Source organism: Semicossyphus pulcher, unplaced genomic scaffold (genome assembly GCF_022749685.1).
Source record: "Semicossyphus pulcher isolate SPU_LCO1_2020_fin unplaced genomic scaffold, fSemPul1.0.p SCAF_22, whole genome shotgun sequence".
Classification (NCBI taxonomy): domain Eukaryota; kingdom Metazoa; phylum Chordata; class Actinopteri; order Labriformes; family Labridae; genus Semicossyphus; species Semicossyphus pulcher.
Genome location: NW_027211696.1, coordinates 7,367,875 through 7,395,665, shown reverse-complemented (window position 1 = coordinate 7,395,665; position 27,791 = coordinate 7,367,875). Strand labels below are relative to the sequence as shown.

The 27,791-nt window shown below is 41.6% G+C and overlaps 1 protein-coding gene across 2 annotated transcripts in view; it reads right to left on the bottom strand.

The window, feature by feature from the left end:
- sppl3 (signal peptide peptidase 3) overlaps positions 1-27,421 on the bottom strand; it is a 32,495-nt gene extending 5,074 nt beyond the window's left edge. Inside the window, exons 1-7 of one of the 2 annotated variants that reach the window (XM_069673769.1) lie at positions 26,934-27,421; positions 10,600-10,677; positions 5,814-5,911; positions 5,602-5,721; positions 5,335-5,413; positions 2,738-2,850; positions 1,688-1,794 (exon numbers count right to left, since the gene is read on the bottom strand). In XM_069673769.1, coding sequence (XP_069529870.1) covers positions 1,688-1,794; positions 2,738-2,850; positions 5,335-5,413; positions 5,602-5,721; positions 5,814-5,911; positions 10,600-10,677; positions 26,934-26,959 — 621 coding nt within the window. In that variant the 5' untranslated portion in view covers positions 26,960-27,421. The remainder of the gene's footprint in view (positions 1-1,687; positions 1,795-2,737; positions 2,851-5,334; positions 5,414-5,601; positions 5,722-5,813; positions 5,912-10,599; positions 10,678-26,933) is intronic. The other variant, XM_069673770.1, reaches the window with a different exon arrangement.
- Positions 27,422-27,791: the final 370 nt, after the last annotated feature.

Here is a 27,791-nt window from a genome sequence, read left to right as displayed (position 1 = left end):
TATTACATTTTTCAGGTGAGCACTGTTTTCTAATGGAGAAACACATAGAAGCCGTTTTTCAGATTCAAAACCAGATGATTATATACAGTTGGTATACAGTTTGGACAGAGCTTCCTTGCTTGTTGACATAGCAGGAGTGTATATATATATATATATGACCTCGTCATCTGTAAAAAGCTGGAAGCCGGCCTTGGGGGAAGTTGTAGGCAAGTCATTTATAAAAACACTAAAAAGCAGAAGACCAAGGATTGAGCCTTGGGGAACCCCCATCTTATTGTTTAAGAAGGGAAGTTTTGTCTTGGTTTACTTTCACACATTGCTCGCTATTCTGGGGATATGACTCAAACCAATCAACTGCTTGTTTAGAAAAATTGAATGTGGATTATTTAGACAGTAGAATGCCATAGTTGACTGCCCCCACAACATTACCGCAGTGCAACGATCAATTATTAAAGACAATTCTAATCCTTTTTGAGAAGTTGTAGCCAGTTAGGAATTTGAATAATTAACATTAAATGTTTAGAAAGTCCTGGATTATAGATCCCCACATGTTGTGATGCTAAGATTGCCTGTATTCTGATGTATATCAAAGCAGACTCAATCAAAGCTTGAAAGAACAGGAACAAATAGGGATTTATTGATCCAATTCATCTAAGTGTTGTCTATAACAATGGTTGTGAACATAAATGGTCAGCATCAGTGGGGAAAGCACCCTATAAGGTAAAAAATTTGAGAAATAGAAAAAGAAAATGTGCTCACTAGCAAAACCAAAAGCAGTTACGTTTTATGTGAAAGGAAAACGTGAGAAACCCAGACAGTTTTCTGTAATGAAACATTTCTCATAGGTGTAATTAAAAGTTGAAACTAAATAAAATCGTTCCACCTTGCTGCTGTCTCTCAATAACCCACTGATCCTAATATTAAAATCATCATTCAGGAGATATTGCTTCTCTTGACTTTGGGGACACTTTGTGTTTCGTGTTCAGAGCAGGCGCTGATCCAAAGCAGGGGACGATGCCAGACACGGCTAATAAACATCACCTAAATCTACCGGCACCAGAACCGACATCGAGACATGGACGTTTTTTAATTTCTCAGAGGAAATAGTGATGTTCTTCTAGGTTTCGGCTCAGGGAGACACTGGCTGTCCTTTCGAGCATGCTCACCTTGATTTATCAGGTTCATTTCTGTTTATGAACGCTGAATATTGGAGGTAGCGCTCTGCACCAATCCTAACCAAACACACTGAGGCATATAATCGAGATGTAAAGGAGGTATTAGCTTGTGAATGCATGAGGTCACATAATATTTGTGGACTGAATTTCAAGCTTCATATTTCACTCTGTGATACCTGTGGAGTAGCTTAGTATAATTTACAGTTAAAAGAACTCCTAATGTTTCTCACACTGGTGCTCTGTGTCATACAGCCTCTGCCTGAAACAACTCGCTGTCCCTCTAAGAAACCCCGCCCCTACAAGCCCACTTTCTTCTGATTGGCCAGCTCACTTTGTAACGTCACAAAGTGCAGCCTTTAGAAAAAACTGTGTGAAACCTGGCGTTCACAGCAGCCTGCAGACTGAGCTGAGAAGCCTGGGGATTGTGCCCTCATATTTACAGTCTGTTCGCTGTATCTCATTGGAGCGGCTCGTACATCACCAGTGATGGGGTAAAATTTTGGATGTCTTACCCAGAACACGTCGTAAATGAGCAGTCCAGACAGCAGCAGGCAGGACACCTTCAGACTGGGAAGCCGCACGAAGGCTATCATGGCGACACACAAGCCCATGGCTAAAGCTGCAAGGGAGGAAAAAAATCACAAGATACTTGAAACACATCTCTAAGTTAAGAGCGAAAATGAGCCGAAATAGCAACAAGGGAACTGATTTTGGGGAGTTTATTTAAGAAACATTAATTACTGTGCACCCAGGCCTAATTAATTAGTCAGACTTTTCTGTGCATGGGGTGAAACTGGAGAAGACAGATGATGGTTTAAAGATTAAATAGAAGAGCTTGGCAGAGTTTTCATGCATATATTTGTGCTTATAAGACTATATGTTTAGAACAACAAGTAGGTTGTATACTGTACAAAGTAAGAATGTCAAGTAAGCTTTCTATTCTTGGAGTTACAGTCCAATCCCAGCAGTTTTATCAGTGCGAGTGTTTTGATTTTTTGATGATGAAATGTTGCCTCAAACCGCAGCGCTGTTCACATTACTGAAAGAGGCCGCCGGTAATATGTTTCAGATGATTGAAGTCAACTGGGTCAAATAAAAGAAGCGCACACACCCACGCACTTCTCTCTGCTTTGTCAGAGTTTCTCTAAAATACCAAAGATCAGTTAGCTTAAATGCCAGTTATGTTTAATTTAGCAGTTGACTAATTCCTCCTGTATTAGCATGCGACGCAGTGCAGTGAAAGCTTGAAAATAACGCTGCTAAAAGCGTCAGATTGTCTGAGTCATGTCGAGTCCTTTCTGTCTCAGGAGATGATGACAACTGGATTTCGTCCCAACTCTTGTGTTTACTGAAGATTGGGAGCATCAAAGTTAGCCGCTCTTCTAAATGAGCTTCAAAACACATACTTCAGTTCATGGTCATGCTCATGCTCAAGAGACTTATCCTCAATCCTCATGCTACACGACCTGTTGCAGAACTTTTTTTCTGTAAATTCTCATTAAAAAAATCTGTAAAACCTGCAGCAGACAAAGTGACACAAGAGTCACAACAGAGTGACTTACCGTCCATGAGAAGCCAGTGTCCAGTCAGCACCCAGATGAGTACCAACAATACGGAGAGGGAGAAGGACAGGAGCTCGGCCAGAGTGAAACGCCCACAGCAGCCGAAGGAAATCCTGCAAAAACACAATTAGAAGAGACAATCTTAATGTCTAACTCATTAAGAACTACTCATCAGATTATGTTATTAATATAACTACTGAGTAACATTTACATATTTAACGGTAAGATAAGGGAGCACTGATCTATGTAAGTGAGGAAGTGAGAGGCCATAAAGACGACTTGTATTTTATCAACCCTTCATTCATGTGTTGGAGTAGTTATAGACAGCTGTTCCCTAATTATTTCTAGCCTCACTGTAACAGTAGAGACTTAAAAGGGAAAGTACAGAATTTATTCTTCTTCTTGGGTTTTGTTTTGTTACTAAATAGGGCTGGGTATTGGCAAGGACTTCATGATTCGATACGTTTCACGATACATGGCTCACGATGCAATACATATCATGATAAATGGGTCATGATGCGATACGTATCACGATACAGTGGTCAGGATGCTATACTTTCCATGATGCGATACGTATCACGATACATGGGTCATAATGCAATACTTATCACGATACATGGGTCATAATGCAATACGTATCACGATACATGGGTCAAAATGCAATACGTATCACGATACATGGGTCATAATGCAATACGTATCACGATACATGGGTCACAATACGACACATATTGCAATACATGGGTCACGATGTGATACATATTACAACACATGAGTCACAGTACAATACATATTGCAATACATGGGTCACGATGTGATACATATTACAACACATGGGTCACAGTACGATACATATTGCAATACATGGGTCACGATGCGATACGTATCATGATACATGGGTCATAATGTGATGCGTATTACAATACATGGGTCACGATGCGATACGCATCAAGATACATGGGTCATAATGCGATACGTATCACGATACATGGGTCACAATGTTATACGTATTATGATACATGGGTCACGATGCGATACGCATCAAGATACATGGGTCATAATGCGATACGCATCAAGATACATGGGTCATAATGCGATACGCATCAAGATACATGGGTCATAATGCGATACGCATCACGATATATGGGTCACAATACGATACATATTCCAATACATGGGTCACGATGCGATACATATCACGATACATGAGTCACGATGCGATTCATATTTCAATACATGGGTCACGATGCGATACATATCACGATACATGAGTCACGATGCGATTCATATTTCAATACATGGGTCACAATGTTATATGTATTACGATACGTGGGTCACGATGCGATACGCATCAAGATACATGGGTCACGATGCGATACGCATCAAGATACATGGGTCACGATGCGATACGTATCACGATACATGGGTCACGATGCGATACATATCACGATACATGGGTCACTATGCGATACATATCACGATACATGGGTCACGATGCGATACGTATCACGATACATGGGTCAAGATGCGATACGTATAGCAATACATGGGTCACGATGCGATACATATCACGATACATGGGTCACGATGCGATTCATATTTCAATACATGGGTCACGATGCAATACGTATCACGATACATGGGTCACGATGCAATATGTATCACGATACATGGGTCACGATGCAATATGTATTACGATACATGGGTCACAATATGATACATATTGCAATACTCTACATGATTTACTGAAAATATAAATGTGAAGCCGAGGATACAACTTGCAGTGAACCACCTGGGTAATGCACAAATTGCATTAAAACTATTAAATTCAAAGTTTCCATTCCAATTTAAGGGCGTAAATCCATTAAATGTATTGACATCAGTCTCGTGAAAACAAATATTGTGATACTTTGCTGTATCGATATTTTTGCACAGCCCTATGTGTATCACCACCTCCCACTGGAGTAGCATCGACCTGGCTTTGCTGTTAGCCGAAAAATGCAAAGACAGATCAGAATCTGATTTGTGATCTGGCCGACCGTGACACATACTCATGACTATGTTTAAACAAAATTGTCTTAAATCTCATCTGGATTATGACAAGATGCCTGGGATGAATAAATGATGAAAATGCAAAGCCTATGCCACCTTAATTTGTGAAGATAGACAAAATAACACTGTAAACACTGAGCAGAAAAACATTTCAGGATGGATGTCGGGTTTGTGATGGCTCGGTAAAGAAGACTAAAGTTTACTGAAACAAAATAGCAGTCTCAGATTCTGTACTTAAAAGAGGAGATGTTCTCATTGGTTATTGAGTAGGTGGGTTGTGTTGTTGGTGATCTCATGTGCTTTCATATTGAATCAGCGGAGATGTCCAGACACCCAGATAACAGAGTATATTTCCCTTTTACTGTCAGCTGTTTGAAGCCTTGCAGACAGTTTCCGTTTTAACTCGAGGAGAAGTGGATTTAGGAAAATATGCTGAGTCACAGAGCTTTATAAATATTTGTAAAAGACATACAGAGCAGCACGGAGCAGCTTGAGCAACAACGTGCACTATTTACAGACACGAAGAATCCACATGGTTTCCTTACTTGTTCTGTGGGGAGCAGGGTCTGGTCAGATACTGGCACATTGGCAACAGGAGGAATGCAAATGCAATTGTTGCAAGAACTGTGGAGAAGCAGAAATAACAAGAGTGAGGCTGAAGCTTAATACACCGAGACTGCTCATTTCAGTCAGCTTTAAGGGGTTGTTTCAGTAATTAAAGCAGATAGGAGGCCTTCCCCGGTGTGTGACTACCGAACAGAAATGAGAAAACCTTATGACAACTGCAGAGAGTTTGTGCTGTGTTCATGTACCTGCAGTGCAGATGGTGAAGACCACCTGTACCGAGTCAAAGAAGAAGAACATGACTAGCAGAGACACAGAGGCTCCTATTGGCAGGAACAGGGCCTGTGTGGAGTCTATAGTCTGAATACCTGCGGAGTGAGAAAGCATCAGTGTTAAGGCGACTCAAAAACATAATGATGCGAAAATACGTGTTATATGCGTATTAAAGGCTTTGACTGACACTCACTGTTGTTTGTGGTGCCGTTATTAAAGGCCCCCGTTGTCGTAGGGTTCCCATCTTTATCCTTCTCCTGGTTCTCGCAGTCCATGTTTAATGACCTGCAAGAGGGAGGGAAGAGAAAAGAGGAGAGGGCAGAGAGAAAGAGAGTGTCAAGTTTAACTTTTGCAAACACTAACTGGTTTTAATGTTGGGGTTTTGCACGTCACAATAAATAGTTGGTGGCCTCATTCTCCAGGTGGGTGCCATTAAATCACTGAAGATCGAAAGATGAAGAGGAGACGACGAGGTGATGAGTGAGCTGTCTCCCTATACCTGCATTTGTTTGGTTTGTAGACGGGCACTGATCTGATACCTATGTGTATCCTCTCTTTCTCATCCAAGTGTTTGAATACTTGTGAACGTGTTGCTTTCACAACAGGGGTCTCAACACGTCGGCCTGGCTTTTTAGTAGCTCACCAAGAGGTTCACAGACTGTGTACAAAAAAATCAGATAATAAATGCACATTGAAAGCCTCTTCCCACTTCAATTCAACATCGGAACCTAACCAATCACAGCAGACCTCCATCGACAAGTCAGGTCAGTTATTAGCAAGCCAGATTTCTAATGGACAATGTAGGTGGCCACGCCAAGAAGAAGCAGAGAACATTGGAAAGCGAGTTTTTATTCCTAATGTGAAGGACAAGTGTGTGTGCCTCATCTGCGCTACCAGCGTTTCAGTCGATAAAAGAAGCAACGTGGGGCACCATCATACTCAAGTAAACGGTAATTTTGCACGGGTCTCCCCTGCAGGCTATGAACTGAAAAGGTGAACAACATACCAACGGCTCTGCATACCTTTGTGAAGCAGCTTTTCCTAACGTGAATGTCAAAAACAGGCAGAAGAACATGTAAATGACTCTTTAAGAGTGAACTCTAATGTGGACTCAACGCAGTGCCAGTCATCTCACTAACTGTAGAAAAGGCTGGTTCATTTGTTTTGATATGTTGTGTAAATAAACGTAATGTAATGCAAGTAGCTCAGGGCCACTTCCATTTTTTTCGCCCCTGTTTTACAACATACTCTTTATGAAATCTTCTGTCCATATGTCAGATCTATATTTGGTCTCCTTCTCTTCCCATGTGTGGCTCATCCTGTTAAGTTGTGTTGTTTCTTCTGTTTTTCAGTTCCGATTGCAGCTTACTAGAGCTTCCTGTAATTTGTCCAAAAGTCTGGAGCAAAACAAAACGTTTTCACACGAGAAACCAAACAAACCACGGTTTGATTTAACCACCAAGTCTGGTCCAAATTGAGGTTGGTGTGAAAGGCCTGTAAGTAACATGCTGCATAATGTATGTAATGATCTATAGACAAGGTCCTTGCACTTTGTACATGTTTGTAGCTGTATGGCTGTATCGTTGTTTTATGGCCCGGCTCTGCACACTGAAGGAATCCTAACCTCAGGACAAGCTGAGGACAAACAAGGTGAGCTCACATTAGCTAGCCTGTTGCTCAGCTCTCGCCCCCGCCTGACATCCTGTTTCTGTGGAAAATCTTTGCAGTAATGCAGATTTTTAACATGGCTTAAAGATAAAAAGCGGGTCACTCTTTGATCAGAATGTTGGTGGTTCAATCCCCAGCTCCTCCAATGTATAACACAAAGTATCCTTGGGCAAGAACCTCAAATTACTCCCGAAGGTACAGCCTGCAGTGTGTGAATGTGTGTGCGTGATTAGGGCTGTGCCATATCATATCGTTCAGATTATACCGCTATCATTTTTTTACGTGATAAGAAAGTGTCATATCGCGATATCAAAGATAGCGTATTGCTTTTCCTGTTCAATCACTCGTCTCCGCTTTAAATCAATACGCCTATGAGAGATGCCCATCTGTCCATGTAAACCCTCAGTTGAGAGCAGAGAGCGCATTTGGCAGAGAGCGGACTTCAGTTTGATAGATATTAGCAAAAGAATTGAAGACAAGAAGAACAGTTGGATTTTAATTCAAAGAGAGCGGTCGTCGTGGTGACGTGCTGCTTCAGAAAACACTGGTGGCAGCGACGTGACGCCTGCACAGTAAGCAATAAAAAGTTTTCCTAATACGCCACGCAGACGTTTAGGGGCTTAATGAATGAACAAATCAATTAATTACCTTTAATAAAGCCTACATTTCAATTACCATCTAATTGAAATGTGTAGCATAGCCGTATATAGAGGGGCAGCTTCTGATTTAAAGATAAACAACATACAGGGACGGTTGATGCAGTGGCAGAAAGCCTCTTATTAAGAAGAGAGTCTAAGCATATCACAGCTTGTCGTAGCTACAGCAGTGTTTCTATGTTCTCATGTAGATCCAAATGTGAACACCTACTGGGTGGGCACAGAGTGGCCTAAAACATATTAAGGCCTAACTCTCCTTTGAGAATGTGCCAGAAGCAACCAAATGTGGGTTTTTACGGACATAATTGTCAAAAGGGAAAGAAGGGAAATTGTCTGAGCACTTTATTTGGTTTGCATGAAGAAATTCTGCTGCCTGAAATCACAGACAACACATTATTCTGTTTACTTTTTTTATATCGTCATGAATATCGTTATCACAACATTTTGTGAAATATCATGTATAATATAATTTTTATATATCGCCCACCCCTATGAGTGATTAGCTGATTAGAGGCCTTGCATGGCACCACATTATTGTATGAATTGCAGTCCATTTACCATTTAGTCAGTGTTTTTGCCTGTTTTTATTGTTAGCTTTATGCTACGTATAATTCATCTTAGCTAAGGTTTGACTAACACGGGCACTGTACTATTGTTGTCACACGATAATTGACCTCCAATATCTGCTCTTCTTCACCGCTCTAAAATAGCAGTTGGAATTTGCAGTCTGACTTTTTGAAGACTACGTTTGTTTTTTAAGATTTAATTGTCACATTTAAATTAAATTAGGGATGCACAATATTATCGGCACGTTATCGGTATCAGCCGGGATCGGCTTAAAAATGAACTATCGGATATCGGCGTGTTGGCCGATATCAGCCGATATAAGTAATCAATAAAATAATGGGCTGCTGAATACTTCATTAAATACCCGACCTCGGCGCGAAGAAGACCTTCGCGGCGCAGCGTGATGACGTCACGTGTGTCTACCTGCAGCATGAGAGAGTTAGAAGCCAAAATGTCCGTGGTGTGGAAGTACAACTACAAACTTGATTAACCATCTCAAGACCCGTCGGGGTGACCGTTGTAACAAAATGTGATAAGAGTATCACCATTATACTGTACGCTAATTCCAATACAGATGAGAGTTGATGATCTCTGCAATTAGGTGTGCGGGAAAAAAATATCTGTAATCGGCTAATTGAGTTGGAAAATATCGGCATATCGGATATCGGCAAAAAATCTAATATCGGGCAAACCCTAAATTAACTAAATTCCTTTTTAAAATTTCAATAAAGCGTTAATCAATGTGAGGTCTATTTGTAGAGCAGTCTTGAAACAGCTGGATGACAGCTCTGGTAACGGACAGACCTTCATTCTGTTTCTCAGTAACGCACTCACACACTTTACTGTCAGTCTATTGGAAGCGGCCGCTTTGAGGCTGTCTGTTACCATCTGCTTGGTAAGACTGTACGCGTCAGTACGGCGGCCCGTTGCAGCGTTTTTTCCAGGGGGGGCAGGTCCGGTCCTGGGGGACTCCCAGGAGGTTAACCAAGGTGCAGAGGGCACAGCAGCTCGGCACAGAGGCCCGTGATCTTGAAAATCGCTATTTTTGGACATTACACTCGGTAACAACTATCTTAAAACACTCGCTTTACAGGTAAGTGGCGCTGTCTACTGTTGTGAATGTACATTAAAAGTCTAGACCTCGATTATATAAGACAATCCCATTTTTTCAGATGCAAGTCAAGGGGAAAAAACCTGTCTTATATTCCGACCGATCTGGAAACCAGGGCTATTACATCATAGCATCAAATGGAGCATTGACTTGTATAGTATCCTACACCAGATACCACATGTTATGCTGCAATGGAGGCCTTTCTGATGCAGGAACTGGCAGTGGATGGAAATGCATTGATTGTAATGATTTAATCTCCCGGCAGCAGAAGCTCGGACTAGAACGAGTTCAGTGCAACCTGTACAATAACCGTGATCCATCAAATGACCATAATGTTCCCACAGCACGTCCCCCCCGACATCCTGACCGTCCTGTACCACGGAGAGAGGATCGAGCATCACGAAGGCACCGTCTTCTCTACCTCTTTAAACTAAGCACTGATAAGACAGTCACAGCTTTAATCTACATACTTATGCAGATACGGTTCATCAGAGACAGGCGCCTGATTGATTCTGCATCCTAATGCAATAAAAGATTTATGGGCAAAACATACCTGCCTCTCTCATCGGCCCGAGAATCAAACTCTATGAAGCATTTACCGGATCATAGAGCTCCTCTCAAACAACTTTGTTTTGGTCAATACTCTAATGCAACTAAAGCCATCAAAACAGCATTAGGTGCAGGACTGTAGATTCTTCTGATGCACAAAATGCACTAAAATCACATTACATGGACTGTTCACCGGGAACTATAGGACTTAAAGAGAGAGTAACACTGCTGCAACAAGTGTGTTTCTCTTTTATCAAGCTGAAGAGACATTTTTACTGGATAGAAACCCGAGAAACGGGCGCATACGTCAACTGCATGATAGATAAACCTGGGACTCACAATGAGACAATATTGCATAAAAGAAGAAGGCAGTGCTCTGTTTTCCTTACAGCTGAAGCGATTGTTGAGTTAGTGACACTCACCTGAAGCTGCCATAGACGATGAGGAGGATGGAGATGAGGAAGGTGGACACCTGGCTGGAGTCAACTAGGGAGTACGCCCTGAAGAGGAGAGAGAGAGGAAGGAGAACATGAGCACAAAAGCTTCTTTACAAACGCAGTGATTTCTCTATGACACCAACAGTTTCCATAACAACAGTCTTTATACTGACATCACACTCATTAGCTGCAACAATGTGTATTGTTTACGTTTTCACTTTCATACATGTTCTTATTGTCTTAAACATGTCGTGTTTTGTCGCTCCTATAACTTGGATGTTGCATGACTGGCATAACAAGTGCGTGTTCATTGCAGTTAGCTGACTGGCCTCGCTACAACATGCATGTTGTAGCGAGGCCAGTTATTCGAGTGTAATCCCGATCAATCAGATGGGTTCCTGAGACTTCCCGTTATCTGTCTGATCAGTGATATTTCAGTAAATCTAATGATTGATAAGCCTCTCTGATCATCTCTGAAAGAGAAAAATCAGTCCCTCAGACATTTTACCCTGCATGATGCTTTTCCAAGCGAGACAGCGGGGGTTTCAGACATAATATTACAGAAAATTATCAGACTCCAAGTGTGTCTTTTTTAAATGAAGCTAAATGTTCACTGAAGCCACCAGCTACAAATACAATCAGAGATTAATTAGGCTACCTTCAGATTAGGGATGTACCGATCGAATACTGATGTCAGATATAAGCAGAAACTGAGCCAAGCAGCCGGATCTGCTACCGTGACAACAGCGCCAAACTTTCAGTTAAATATCATGTTCACATTTACATGGGTAAACTACATCAGGCACATCAGGGAGAGGCAATGTGTCTTAAAATTGACAGATGGAGTTACCCCGCCCACACGGAGAGGGCTATGGTGTAATAACTTTATTAATAATGCACCTTTGTAAGCCAAAGTTACAAGGTGCCTCACAGGCAAACAATAAAGTACAGAGTAAAAACAGGCGGACAAAATAAAATAAATAAAATAGCACACCAGTTGAGAGAAAGCCCGAAGATAAAAGAAAGTAACAATTAACGCTAATCTGAGATCCTCTGGCAGGGACTTCCAAAGTTTAGGGGCTCGAACAGAAAGTTCCTGTCGGAGCATCTCAAACAGCGATCTGGCAAGTTAAAAGATCAAACGTATAAGGTGGTGTCTGACCATGTAAGCCTTTAAAAACAAGCATTAAAATCTTAAAATCTATTAACTGGTAGCCAGTGAAGGTCAGCAAGAATTGGAGTTATGTGCTCGCTTCTGTTTGAGCAAGATAAAAGCCGAGCAGCAGCATTCAGAAAAAGAAAAGAAAGCAATGTTTAGACTAAGTAGTTTAGACTGTCCTGTCTCTCATCAAAGGCAGAGAGCTGCATCCCTGTTTTAGAATAGTCATTAGGTGTGTAAGAAAATATCGGCACACTTGAATGTTGTAAAACTGAATCTTTCTCAAAAACAGTGACCATTTTTTTTTATTTCTTATTACTAAGAACATTTTGATTAGGGATCCACCGATTATCGGCGATATTCGGCATTTTCACGCATATCTGCATCGGCCTTTTTTTTTTATCCGACGGCCGATAAGAGTGCAGAGTGCTCACACACACGGCGGAGAGGAGAAAAAGTTCATTTCTTTGCAAATTTTATTTAACTTTGTTTTATTTACTTAATAAAACTTCAGGAAGTTATTTATTTATTTATTTAAATTTTCAGTTAACTTTATAAGAGATGCTGCTGACCCTGGGAACTCCCTGCGCTTTTTGTTTGTTTGTTTAATAAACATATGCTTAAAGGCATTTAAACAAAGTTAAGTGTTGGAGTTTGTATTATTCAAAATTTTGACGCCAATATTTTCACTTTTACTGCAAATGAATATCGGCTCCAAATATCGGTTATCGGCCTCCTTGACTACTAATAATCGGTATCTGTATCGGCCCTGAAAAAACCATATCGGTCTATCTCTACATATGGGAGTTTGTGCTTTATACTCACAGTATCACAATTGACTGCGTTGTGAGCCCTGTGTTGTTATATAAATTGCATCACCACATTCTTGCATCTGATTCTATCCACTCACTTTGGTTACGAGAGAGAAAAAAAATGTGAGCTCAAAAGCAGGAATAAAATAAACCACTGGATTTATTGAGTTTCCCTTTCTCCTGGAATAAAAGCGCTTACCTGATTCTACTTTATAATCAATTCTAGGCGTACAAACCAGCTTGAAAAAATTAGAACAGATCATGTTGCTTCATACTTTCCTTTACACCATCATGCTGTGCAGGTATGCCGCTATAATTTGAATCAATCATTACAGACGCTGCATTTTGACAGCCTCACGTTGGTCGTGGCGTTTCCTACCTCTATGAGTCTCTGCAGCACACAAGCACACATTTCCGTCTCCAGAGAACACTAACAAGCACTATTGTTATTAGGGGTGGAGCACATTTTTATAATAGTGTGAACAAGCAATATTGTTTGTATAGCACAGCCTGAGTTAACTAACGAGCAGTCTAAGATAGCGAGCAAGATAAGTGACCTGTGTGTCGTGTTTGTACGGGGGATTTTAATCAGCACAGATCAATTCTTAACACTCTGATCACTGCAGTAAAAATTAAGAGATTAAACTGATAGCAGCTCGTTTGTGACGGCCATCTAATAAAACATCCTGCCGCTGTGCACAGGGCTCAACATATTCTGATCCCCTGGGATCACTATGACTCACAATTACACACAAGACAAGCAGCCAGGAAGAGAAAGTGAAATAATTCAATAGCAAAATAAGAATTGCAAATTTTGTTGCGTCAAAAAAGAAAAGAACTGGGAGAAAACAAGTGGTCGATTATGAGAATCAATAACGCAAATGTGATCCATACAGTTCCAGGCTCATTGGAAATCGTCTACAAAAGGACGGGACACACATCTGACCTAGCCTCAGACTCACACATGGTTTAGGAAATAATTACATCGTTGTAGTTTAAAAAGCTCCAGAAAAGCAGCTATTTCACTTATTTAACCTTATTAGCATTAAACAATATAAAACAGTATGCTTTGGTTGTGTCATACAGCACATTAAAAACTATCAAGATCCTGTCCTAAAACATAACTCAAGCATCACTACATGCTTCATACCTGCCGGCGCCTGTATACTCAACTGAAACTATTACTGGACTGACACGGCAGAAGAGTGTGCCCTGTAAAAATGTCAATGCCTCTTGACCTACATCGTCCCTGTGCGATCTGTAGCTACACATGGTTAGACAGACTAGACAAACTAAAGAGGAGGTGATGAAGGACACCGTGATGCACATCCTCAGCTCAGTGCTGCTGTTAAAAAGAGCATCGAAACACTTCAGACTGAACATGAAAATGACTTCACTTATCCAGCTCCTTTTTAGTCCGTTAATAAGTCGAATAACCAATCCTAAAATATCTCGAGTGATGCTGCGTGATCCGAGGCCTTGACATCGCGTAGACTTGACATGAAACCTCATAATGCAGCCGCTTTTTCTGGGGCAAGGACAAGAGTGGCATTGTGGTGCGTCTGCCTTCAATCGAGGGGCAGGTTGACCCCGATCCTGACCCGTCTGTCTCATGTCAAACTCTCAGGAATACAGGCTGCAGTTGGAAATAAAAACAATTACAGATTGTATCATGTTCATACTGCTCCACGTGTTCGCCAAAGCTACCTACCAGTGCCTCACACTACATATATAAGGGGAGGGATGGGGCAATTATCCTGACTCGTGCGATTACTTTATCGACAGGCTGGTGCCAAATATCAATATTATATTTTACAAATATATATCGCTCTAGATATTCTGATTTTTTCCGCTCTGATATTTCTCTATGAGATGTGAGGAAACTCATCTATGAAAAACCTGTTAGATTAGATGACGCAGACGCTGAATCCTCTGACATGTTAACTCTTGTGTTTGTACCTAGTTGTTAGCATTTTATTACTGTTTAAGGGCTGCATATTGTGTTGCAGATTTTCCCGCTCCAATGGGAGTGGTCTTCAGAGTATGACGCGCTGCAATCAACATCAACGAATGTTGGTCGCTAAGTAACAAGAACAAGCAAACGAGGTAGTTAATAAATGGTAAACTGTAAATGGACTGTGGTTTTATAACGCTTTCTAGTCTTCTGACCGCTCAAAGCGCTTTTACACTACATGTCACTACACTCACATTCACACACTGACAACAGAGGCTACTATGTCAATCTCCAATCAGGATTAGGGATGCACGATATTATCGGCACGTTATCAGTATCGGCCGATATTGGCTTAAAAATGAACCATCGGATATCGGCCATCACGCCGATATAATTAACCGATAAAATAATGGGCTGCTGCATACTTGATTAAATGCCCGACCTCGGCGCAATGTCCCCGGCGCGAAGAAGACCTGTGCAGCGCAGCGTGATGACGTCACGTGTGTCTACCTGCAGCATGAGAGAGTTAGAAGCCAAAATGTCCGTGGTGTGGAAGTTTTTCAAAGTGTCCGAAACAGATAGCAAAACTGCTATTTGCAATGACTGCTCAGCTTCGGTGATGCGAGGAGGAGCCAAGGCAAAGTCTTTCAACACTACAAACTTGATTAACCATCTCAAGACCCGTCACCCTGACCGTTGTAACAAATGTGATGAGAGTATCACCATTATACTGTACGCTAATTCCAATACAGAAGAGAGTTGATGATCTCTGCAATTAGGTGTGCGGGAAAAAAATATCGGTATCAGTATCGGTAATCGGCTAAATGAGTTGTAAAATATCGGCATATCGGATATCGGCAAAAAATCCAATATCGTGCATCCCTAATCAGGATATATGCACATTCACACACTGATGGCTGTGCCTTCGGGAGCAATTTGGGGTTCAGTGTCTTGCCCAAGGACACTTCGACATGTGACTGTAGCAGTCAGGGATCGAACCTCCATCCTTCCAATTGAGAGACGACCGACTCTCCCACTGAGCCACAGTGACACAAATACTGTCACTAGGACACAGATAGTCCTCCTGACAGCACATTTTTTAACTGTAAAATGTCATGCTTTGAATAATAACCCCCTCCAACTCTAATTAGGGGGATCCTTATCACAAATATTTGTTTATGCATGACTCTGATCTGCATCGGCAACACCAGTTGGGCTTCTGTTAAATGTTGAACAGCTGAATTTACTGCTCACACCACAGAGTAAATTATCGAGTGCTTGTTGTGTTGGGTAGATGAGAGGAGTAACATAGCTTTAACAGAAGATGCACTGTGGCAGACAGACAGAATGACAGATGCTTTACACAGGAAAACCACATTATGCAAAAAAAAGAACAACAGTGGCGGGTTGGCCTCTCCCAGCACTGACTGAATGACACTGTTAACAAAACCGTCAAGCTGAATCAAGATCTGTAACAGTTTCTGTTCCTGCACTCTGGCACGTGTTCCTTATTTTTTATAAAAGTTTGATATAGTGAGCTCTGGGTCAAGATTTTGAAGGAAAAATGTCTCCCACTCTAAGAACTTCACTCCTGACTGCAGCAGTCAGGAGATAAATATCAGTGATTCTCAAAGTGTGTGCTGTGGACTACACGTGGGCCTTAAAGGTACTTCAGGTGGGCCGTGGAAAGTTTTATATTTCACTTTAACAATTTCTATGAATTAAAAAATGCCTGGTGTATACGGATTAGGGTTGGGACAAAATATCGATACAGCAATATATCGTCCTGAATCTTGCAATACAATTATAGATATGCTGGCACCAAATATTTTAAAAGGAGCAGTTCTCCCCTGGAAAAAGCCACTGTCAGTCACAGCTGGTGTTCTCTGTAATCCATAGAAGCAATAATATTTGAAATTGACGCCACAGCTGTGGAGAAAGTTGTACAAACAGCTCGTGGTTTTGCCCATTCTACATTCCTACAACACCCAGGGTGCATTGCGCCGCTCCCTCTGAAAGGAACGGCCCAGCGAGAGACACTGGAGTTAAATACTACCGATATCGCTGACGTGGAAAATTCGACGAGAATATACCGGTGGATCGTCTAAAAAATCTTCAGGTCTGCAGTCTACATTTCAAACCTGACGATTCTGAAGGAGACATGACATCGGATGTGGGTGTCTTAAATTGAGGAAGTGTAGTTCCCTGGCAGCTCCCTGGCCTCTACCAGATAACGTGGTGTACGTAGTCTGACGGAGGTTTTCCAGGGCCCATTGGAGAAGCGGATAGCGTCCTCCAAAGGCACAGAGCCAAATTGCATTTTTTTTCTACCATAATGGCATTAGCTCCCCTTAATAGCATGATAGGACTGAGGTTGAAAATCGGTGAACTGGCCCTTTAATCTACAAATGTAAGTCGCTCTAATCAGCCATCATCATCTAATTTGCTGCAATTTTGACTCACCGCATCACTAATTCATGACTCCTCGTGGTGACGCTTATGACATGAATGAGGGTATTGGCATTTTGTATTCTTCAGTTAATCAAATATCATGATGTATCAATTATCACAGAATCGCTGTATCGCAATATTATCGTCATTGCGCACCACATACTGTAATTGTATCGTGAGTTACCCTGGGATTCGCACCATGCGGATGGATTAGGTTATTTCTGCACTGCATTGCCTTAGGTCGGCTTTCACTCAGAACTTCTCTGGTACTGATAAAAAAATATATTGGCAAATGCTTCATTTTAGTAAGTGTTGAACAGAGTTCTGTGATTCGGGCTTTGGTTGGTTGGGCCCTGGAGTATTTTTTAAAAATGGGGCTGCTTTATTCACAAGTTTGGGAACGGCTGCTATAGATGGTTTGCCTCTGCAGCGTGCTATGTCATGCAGGCAGCTGCATTTATGCTTGTATTGGCAGAGCAAGCAAACCCTAAGGAGATTAATAAGTTGCAATCCAAAAACACTGAATATAAAATACATTGATAAGAACATGGAGGAGAACTTGAACAGTGCCTTTTGGTAAGGCAATGTCAGGGTACTAAAGAAGGCTCCTTATGTGCAGAAATATCAGGCCCCTGCACATAAAGCCTCTCTCTGCTGCCATGAACACTGTTTCAGTTCTTCCAAGCAGCGACAGAGACAACAGCCCTTGAATAAAAAGACTCCAGCGCTCCAAATCATTTTTCATTCTGGTGCGCATGTCACACAGGAATTCACAGTTTTCATTGTGATGCTGAAGAGGGAAAAAAGCCAGATCTCCTCCGCCTCTTTCATTCATTGAGCAGCACAGGAATGACTACAGGGTGTCTGGGAGGGGAGGGGTAACATGTAGTTCACTGTGGAAACAGGACACCAGGACAATACTGCATCATGTAGCTTTGACCTGGTCCTGTTTGTCCAATACAGGCCTTGACTTAATGACTGAAAAGCACACTCAGCAGGCATCGTATGCACAGATACGTCTCGTTACAAAGGGCACACCTGGCTCAAGATGTAGGTCGTTAAAACATCTAACAATATACCCACCCAAATATGACACCCTATTCAGGCAAGTGTCTCCCTAAACGGGTTAAAAGTCTTCATGTCTTGGCCTCGAGCATTAAGAAAGTGATCAAGAAAGTGACCTTGTTCTTTCACACACAGACACTAATGATGTCACCGCCTCTCTGTCAACACAGCAAACAGATAGACAGCTAGTTTCATCCACCACAGGCCTAATTCATATTCTAGCATCGAACTGCTTCGTCTGAATTCTGCACACAGAAGCCTGGAGAACATGGCTGAGATAGATGAATGGAACATTTAAAAACAAAATACAATCCCGGACTGTTGAAGGCTGGACCGCGGCCCAAAGTGCCATAAGACGGCCTTGTTCGCCGACAGACTAGGTTTTCAATAACACAATTCCAATACCGTCCTCCGTCAAGCCAGTTGCATGCATGACTTGACCACTAAGGGCCGGGTCAGCGGGCCACAATGAGCACTTTTTGCTAACGCTGCCCGAGTGAGGCGTGGATATTTAAGATTGACCTCCCAGAAATATCAGACAAGCCTCTCGAGTATCTCAAACTGTCAAAATGTGAGCCACGAGCATAAATATTAACTATCATTCCCACCAGCTTACAATAGCCACTGTGTGGAGAGTGGAAATTGACATTTATCTGCCTCCACTTTCTCTCCCAATTATGTGTGTAATGGGTTACATCATTCAGGAACTACAACATAATTTGTAATCAACAGTGACCTTTTTGCCTCTATGAAAACTAGTCCCCTTCATTGCTGCTCCGGTGAGTGTTTACACCCTGCTGAAGCGTTTCTCCTCTGTTTTAAAAGGTGTTGATACGGGATACAAATAGAACCGAAGGGGAAAGATTGACGCAGGGTACATGTGAGGTTGGTTTTCTGCATGATGTTACAATAACATAGTCAGAGTCACCAGAAAGCCCCGCAGCACAAAGAGATTTTTAGAAAAGACAGATCAAAATCATCTGCTGGTCACACCTAATAAGACTGAGGTTCAGAATCTAATCGTTTTGATCACATGAGCAGAATGTGTGGAAGCATCACACAACCTTCTCTCCAAATAAAGTACATCGATAGTCGCTTTCCCACTGGTCAAAAAGCCCACTCACACTCTGCTTAATGGGAAGGTTACAATCGGCATTCAGACCCGGGTCAAATGACTCTGCAGTAGACCCGGGTAATTATCGCCTCGGCTCTGATTGGCATTGATGGGAACACAAAACCTGTGTCGACACGCTAATCTCAGCGCGATGCTATGCTCCGTCGGTAAGTTCTGCGACTCCTCGTCATCTCAGCTACAAATTCCGCCCGTCTCCGTCCGAGCAGCGCTCGAACATCGTTCCAAATTTGTCCGCGCCAAGTTTGATAAACAGACTGAATGAGTAATAGATACAATAAAGACCTAACCACTGTAACATCTTCACCGTTTACTAACCCTGTTTCGGGCGTGTTTGTGACGTCAGACGGTGACGCAGCAGAAAAGAGACCGACAGGAGTATACTTCACCGGCAATGGGAAAAGAGACAATCGGTATCTATAAGCGGGTCTTCCCGGGTTTAAAAAACCCGCCTAATTTCGGTGGGAAAGGGGTATCTCTGGCCTATCAATTCTAAGGGCTTACGCTAGGGCTGCACAATATATCGTTTAACAATGGCAAAGTCGATGTGTGCATGTGCAATAGTCACATTGCAGGACCTGCGATAATGAAGCTGCACTTTGGCAAATTTTCGTTTTGCATAAAGTAACAGTTTCTTGTTTTCCACGACTAACCCATGACCTGTTATCAACGGCAGCTCATACCAATGCTGGTTAACGCTGTGGCTACATAAACAGACCGCTCACACAGCATACACAGGGCGTGAGGTTGTGTGTGCCAACAGGAAGTAGGAGACGGTGAGCTTTTGCAAAGAAAGGCGTCGCTCTACCTGAGCTTGCTCTACTTTTTTATGTGGTTGTCAGAGCCTCTGAACAAAGACAAAAGTAGTTGGGGGGTTCTGTTTTGTTAGAAGAAAAAAATCCTAAAAGTCCTAAATAATAGAAAGTGTGATGTATTAATATGTACATAAAAACAAACAGCATTTATCTGCTATAATTTTCTGTATTTTTTAAATATCGCAGAACAAAAAGTTATCGCAACATCAGTTTATTCCAATATTGTGCAGCCCTAGCTTACACGAACACGACCAACAGGTGCTTCAGTACTCTGTCACATTCAAACAGGTGAGCGTGTTTCTATCCTAAGAATACAGCAGCATGAGTTGTGTCTTTACTGTGTGTAACAGAAGGCCTCCGAGCGAGTATGGGACAGTGCTCGCTTGCTGTAATTTTTCTTCTTTGATGTAATAGAGACTTTCATTACAAATGACTACAAAGGCTCCTCAACACCAGATATTTACTGTTAATTAGGTAAATCTGCTCACTTTAAATGTGCAGTGGTCAACTCTTCTAAAAGTGCTGCAGGAAATTGGAAAAAACAATAGAGAGATTATGCAACAAGTATAAAAATGCAGGAAATGTCACCTGATGCATGCAGTGGACTTTTCATGTATTGATAAACAATCCACTATCATACACAAAACACCTTCCTGCTTCTTGGGAGGCACATCTGCACTGTGATTGGTCCGCATATGATACATGTTCAATGAACAAACAGCCTGAACCAGCATCGGGACGAGATGCAACTAACTAAAAACAATAATAAACAGACTGAACAGCCGTCTCACGCCTACCTCGAGCAACCAGGCAACATTATCAATGACAGCAGCCACGTTGCACCCATTTGTTCAGGCAGGTGGTACACTGACTCTGCCTGCACAGCAGTCAATCCGCTATGTGCTCTGAAGGAGCCTGCACTTCTAATGTATCAGACTATCAGATTGGCCATGCAAAATGAGAAGTTCACAGGCTTTTGTTGTTGCATTATGACAACAAGAAGTTGTAACATGTTGACTTAATTTGCCTTACTTTAGATTGTACGTCCTGCAATGTGTCTATTGCACATGCACGACAATGGAACAATATATCGTGCAGGCCTAGATTTAAATGTCGCCTACTTTGTGAGTTGTGTGAATGATAAGTTGATTAGTCGGTGTCCAGAAAGGCCGGGCTTGAATTAGATTGTACCGTGGACAGCCGGAATAATAGGATTTCGGGATTAGATCTTAAGAAGCATGTCTCCTGAGGACGGATGGGTTGTTTTCCCAAATTTAATTTCCATAAAAAGGTCAAAGGGAAAGGAATAAGATACTTTGAGAATGTTGTCGACCTATAGCCGTCTTCTTGAAGGTCATATTCAAGATGACATATTTCAGTATCTAACACCAATCTAGACATTACAGCAGGCGGTTAAGAGGTGTCAATGTACCAGTATATTATGAGGTCATAATGCTGACGACTCATTGCCTGGTAATCTGTTCACCTTATGCTTGTGACACTAAAAATAAGGATCCCTGCATGTTACTAATCATCAATAAAATGTGTCTACACGTGCACCACAATCCTTCAACCCTCTATACAATCCACAGATTTAAGAGTGAAACATCAGCGCTTAAATTAAGTTAGCAATTAGTTGTAAAAATAACTGTTCGCAGCTTCTTGTGTGTATTTACCGACATATCCTAGACTGACAGTTAGATGTGGTTGCTGTAGTGTTTTCACAGTTGATTCAACATGACTAACAGAATGGGCAAAGTGGTTTAACTGTACAATCTTTCTTCCCCTTAGGTGTCATTTCTTTTCGTTAAAACCAACCGTGTGAACTTGGTGGCGAGGCAATGTGATGCTTAAGTGTTGCTCTTCATGATTTGTTTGCATGAGCGTGTAAGTGACATCCTCTCTGCATTAAATGTGGCTGCAAGAACTCACACTTTAGTCTTCTCCAGTAAAAAGGTACGCTTGCATACCTAACATAAGGATCATGTACGGATGACTTCTCCACTCAGAATGCAAAGGTGTAGCACTTTGACCCGGAGATCTTGCCCACAACACATCCCATTTCCTTTGATTGTTGACACAGCTGTGAATGCCTACCAGCTTCCTCTCTCTGCACATCAGAAAAGTCTTTCTAACTTATCTTCTGAAATTAACTGGGATGTTAGTTATGTCCCTATGAACATCAACTGGACCCTTCAGCTGTTCAAAAGAGATGCTAAAGGCAAAGCAAAGACACATGACAACAGGGGGAAAACAATGGCTGCCGCAAAGCAAAGTTAAAGCAATTACTAAAACTATTTTACAAACTCCATACTAGATTTATACAACAGTTGGTTCCGACCAAGTAATCTGATTGGACTAGAGGCATTCCATGGTGCTGATATAGAGTATAACATCTCTAGGACTTTTCACTCTGTGTATCACTCCGCCTCAGCCAGGTGTTCTGAATACTGTTAATTAACGTTACAGCAGACCGTGTATGTCTACATTAATCAGGCTGGTACCTCTGAATCACACAGCAGACTCACTGGTTGATGATGAATTAAAACATACAGACAAATGTACATGATAAAAAAACAGTTGATCTGTGGTAACCTGTAGACACAGAGTGCAGGCGAATGTTTGGGTTGCTTGGCAACAAAAGTCCAGTTTCAGTCAAGTTGGGGAACTAGTTGAGTTGAATAATCTGTTGTTTTTTACTTTTTACTACCATTAGCCGCTATCATTACTGTATAGCGATGTCACACTCGAGGGTGTGATGTTACACTGAATATCAGCACAGCTGTGATTATCTGCTGCCTCGTGCCGACGACCGAATCATAACTGTGATGATATTCAGTACATGACTCCCTCTCATGTGATATTGCTTAATTAGTGGATAGTGGTTAAATATAATAATTGAATAAAGAAGAGGTTCCTTTTCCACTCCTAACTAACAGATTAAAAGCTTTTACAAGATGGAACTAGGGGAACGTACACGCAGTGGACCTTCACATGTAAAATAAATCACTACACGACGACATATTGCCCTTACCTAATGTGTCTATGTTACTGAATGTTTCTGTGTGCACTTCGGGAAGCCCCACTTTCACAGTTTCAGCTAAAACGTGCTGGTTAAAAGGTTCTGACTCCCACTTTATGCATTTCGACGAGCTGCAAAAAAGAGGAATAGAAAGTAGGAGAAAACATCTGCCTTAGCGTATTAGAGTAACAGCGTGAAGGTAACTCAAAGTCACCAACTGATGGTAAAGAAATAAAGGAAGATGCAAATCTACCTGCTGCTGTGAAGGCTGTTGTAAGTGCTATGACTTGTCAGCGGTAAAACAAAACACCTCAAACACTGTAAATTAGCCAATTGTTACTACAAGGCCTAACAGGGCTTCCTCTGGTTTACTTGTTAGAAATTGATACAGACAGCTTTATAGTAGCTACAAAACAAATCTTACAATACAGAACCTGTAAATGCTGCCGAGGACCGCGTCGTAACCAGATGTGTGCACACAAATTGTCATTAAAGGTCTGTGTCTTCTAATAACTGCTTTAATCAAATTACACTAACACAATAAACCTTATTATTTATGTCTGTGGCTGCTCCTTTACTATGCGAGAGGTATGTCACAACCCTGTGGGTGTTTGTATTTCTGCCTGTAATGTGCGGGTTGTGTTGTGATCAGTGTCTAAGATGTGATGTGGTCCAGGGTTAGTCTAAAGCAGGGGTCTCCAACCCTTCTCCTGGAGAGAGCTACCTTCCTGAATGTGTTAGGTTTCTCCGTACTCTGACACACCTGATCCGCTCGTTATCAATCCCCTGAGAAGCTTCAGTTGGTTGATAACGAGCACGTTATTCAAATCAGGTGTGTCAGAGTACGGAGAAACCAGGAGCAGGGTTGGAGATCCCTGGTCTGACAGACTCATTCAGAGTGATACAAACTGGCAAAGTAAACACTTCCTAATGAATGTTATTTTTTGCTGAGGCTAGCTTGATTTGCGCAACTCGATACACCTGATTTTAAATAGCCATTTGTACATTTGAATACATAATAGTAACTCATTTGACCTCCTCTGTGTTGTTATGAAGCAAGGACTTAAACTCCTGAGCAGGCACTGTAAATAAAATCAAGTTATGAAGATAGTAATCAAGTTTTGATAGTAATTGCAGAGTAAGCCTGCCACAGATAGGAGATGGAAATGATAACAATTCAATCAGGAAATTTTAAGCTTCAGCTTTGTTTAACAGCTCCCACAGTCTTAAGCCCTACTCTAAACTGGAGTAGTATTACCAGGGGACCTACTGTGATTTAAACAATACCCCCCACATCTGTGTTTCGTGTGGCGCGTTCGACCCGGATAAGCGGAGTCCATCCCCTAATCTTTTGAGATTTCACTCTTCTGATTGATTCGGGCTAACGTATTTAGGGAATCTGTCTCAAAACCGTGAAGCTAGTCGGCTGACTCTGGATCGAAAATGCTGTTTCATTTATAATTGACAATGCAGCTTCCAGAGTTTCAGAAAAAAAACACAGATGCCAAAAAGCACAGGGACTAATAGTATCACATGACATCTGTGGGTTATTTGTGGTGGAATATTTTACGTTACAAAATATGGACATGGCTGATATGGACCAGATCGAGAAAAACATCCTCCGCAATGTTTAAAACTATCGCTAGGCTTCCTAGTCCCCAGGATATAGGTGCAGATATTCACTCATAACTTATTATCTCCCTCAAACAGATTTAAATGAAAGGGCATGTGTCAAAAAGCAGCCAGTCCTGTGACACCGTTATAAAATTGCAAACGACTGTATGTCATTGACCTGCTGTGTAAAAAGCTGCGGAATAATTTGACCAATTTTAATTTTAATACCAAACCATGCATTTCCCTCTTTTTCTTGATAATGGATGCTGGGTATTTTCTTTTGTGCTAAGCGTGGCGTGTATTTTACACACCATTTCTACCTGGTATTTACACCTAAAGGTACAATCTGGATAAGAAGAAATGCATATTAACTTTAGGTGTGAATACACGCAGAACTTAGAGTGATCGAAGTGTAATCTGACCAGCACAAGAAGTAGCAGTAGCTAGTAAGTCTTCCCTCACAAAAGGGATTGAAAAATGAATGATGATCGTCTATGGCATTGATACCCATGACCTGGGATGTGGTACATTTATGGACAACCCTGTCAAGCTAATTTGCATATTGAGAACCAGGCAGTATAGGGATAACACAAACGTGTACTAATGCCAGGTGTCTATGCAAAGGCTCGTGGTTTAAATGCCCTTGTATTAACATACAATCTATATCTTGATACAATTGATGCTACACAAGAGTGAACATGGCCTTAGAGTGCAACTGTGCAAATGTTAGTGTGTTTCTCATCTGATCATTAGACAATGTCGCTGTAAAAAAGTACTCCATGAAAACTTTTAAGCTCAATCCTGAACAAACACACACGTGTAAAATGGAATTGTTTTATCATCCATTTTTGGATATGAAACAATTACTAGTTTCAGGCTTATCATTACTTTTAAAACATGGCATTTCTGCCTGTGCCTATGGGGTGATCACTTGGTAACAACCTCAGACAATAACAGGCCTCTCAAACATCATTACATATATTTATAGATGTGAATTACAAAAGCATGGCTGTTTCAGTTCTATGATAAAACCACACTGGGCTTATCCTCTTGTAAGCGATTCCCCTAACTGAGCAGCTTTGTGACACAAAGCCCTTATATTGGCAAAACAAAAAAGCCATATTGATGTATCTTAATAGTACAGAGTAATTTGGTTAATGAATTATAAACTGCTAAAAGTCATCCAACTGATGTGCGAAGACTTTAAGGACAGGCATTTCCAGGAAGGAACAAGACACACCATCACCACACTAAATTAGATCGAGTCAAAGCCATAAGATCAAAACACAGCAGCTCTGTGAACTTCTACCACTTAATTAACCTGGTCTGCTCTTACAGTCATTGGGTTGAACAATTCATACTCAAGAGGATGCTGTTCCATTAATGATCATTACTAACACTCTAGTCCTGTTGCTGGGGCCATACAAGCATTTTTAACTTATATTAATCACTAGGCCTCAACAGAAGTCAGGTAATTTTCATTCATGGGGACAACGCATTTCAGTGGTCACCATCTCAGTCTGGCTTACTTTAACCTGTTCTTCTACAAACACCAAAATCCAACAAATGTTAAAATGTTTACCCGTCTGTACCAAACAAATCTATAGCTAAATAATACTTCAGAAAACCTATCTTGTGTCACAATGCCAGGCTCACCCCAAAACCTGGCATTTTGGAATAGACTGCGATGCCAGTTAGCTAGCTTAGCTCTACGGCAGAACCTTTGTTATTGTGTGCAACGGGTCGACGACGAATGCTAGCCATCTAATCAGCTAGCGCTAATTTGTTGGCACCGCTAACGGCCACTAATCTGCTTGACAATGACATGCAACGCTGTACTTGTTCTGCAAAATTAGGAGTTTCAGAAAGCAAGCGAAAGATTCATTCACTTGCTGGCTAGCCCAACGAGCCTAGCCATCCGTTAGCTAGGCTGCTAGCTCTTTAGCATTCACTCACAATAGCCTTTGGAACTGAGCGACGCTGGAGAGCGTTAGCATCGTTAGCACTGTTAGCACCACAGGTTAGCACGGCATCAGCTGGTGGAGATGATTAGCCGCTGCTAGCTAACCAGCCAGCTTGAGTTAGCTGCAGCAAAAAATATTTGGATGTGTGACATTTTCTTTTCTTTACGGTGATAAAAGCACCTGAGTGCATCAGCATGAAGAGCAGAATGTGGCCGTGAATTGTCAGGAGTGTAATTCATTGGTTTAGTGACCTATATCATTCAGCAATATAGAGGCAGCTAACGTAAGGTAGCTACTACTAATCGGTAGCGCTGTGCCTGTGCGCACTCACCAAGATGAGTAGCCCTGCTCCGCCATATCGCCGAAAACAGAGGGTTCCGCGACTGTGGCTAACACAGATTCAGGTCCCGGTGACAACCCGTCAGGACCTCGGAGAGGTTTTCTGCTTATCCTTCACAATCCAACGTCCTAGCAGTCAATTTTAGGTGACAACATGGTGATACATCCCGGCAGCAGCTAGTAGTCACTAGCTGAATATCTTGCAATTGAAATGGGAATGATGGTTTGCTATCGTTAGGTGGACAAGACAAAGCACCCCGAGAAAAAAAACACTGATGTTATTTTCGTCGGTTTCGCTAATGTCCTGCCGTCACCCCAGCCGAGAAGGCTCGGTCTCCAACGATGCTACACCCACTGTAAATCCATATTCAGCACGATGTATCCAGGATAAATTCGTATATTCCTCAAGTCTGCATCCCTAGCTGTTATGGAAGACGTTCAGCTTTGTTTTCTATGGCGAGAGTCACGGGAACGCGCAAAATCGCCCTGCTGTAGAGCTTTACAAGTAGGACGTGCACTGAAACGCTTTTGTGCACTGAGAACGCTTGCAATGGTTTCCCTTCAGCTGGCAGCATTGCAGCCTATCATATACACCTACAAACTACAGCCGTGAGCATTACGTCGATTGTAAAATGTAATTGTAAGAAAATTAATCGAATTAATTATTTAATACAACCGCGAAAAATGACTTTATTCACTGACAAAATACTAAATGACTAACAGACCCATCTCTGTATTAGACTCATTTAATAAATTACTAAGATGGGAAACTGATTGTAAAAACATTATTTGTGAACAAACAAATCAATACAAATGTCTGCTTTAAAAAGAAGAGCTGGAATAAATTACG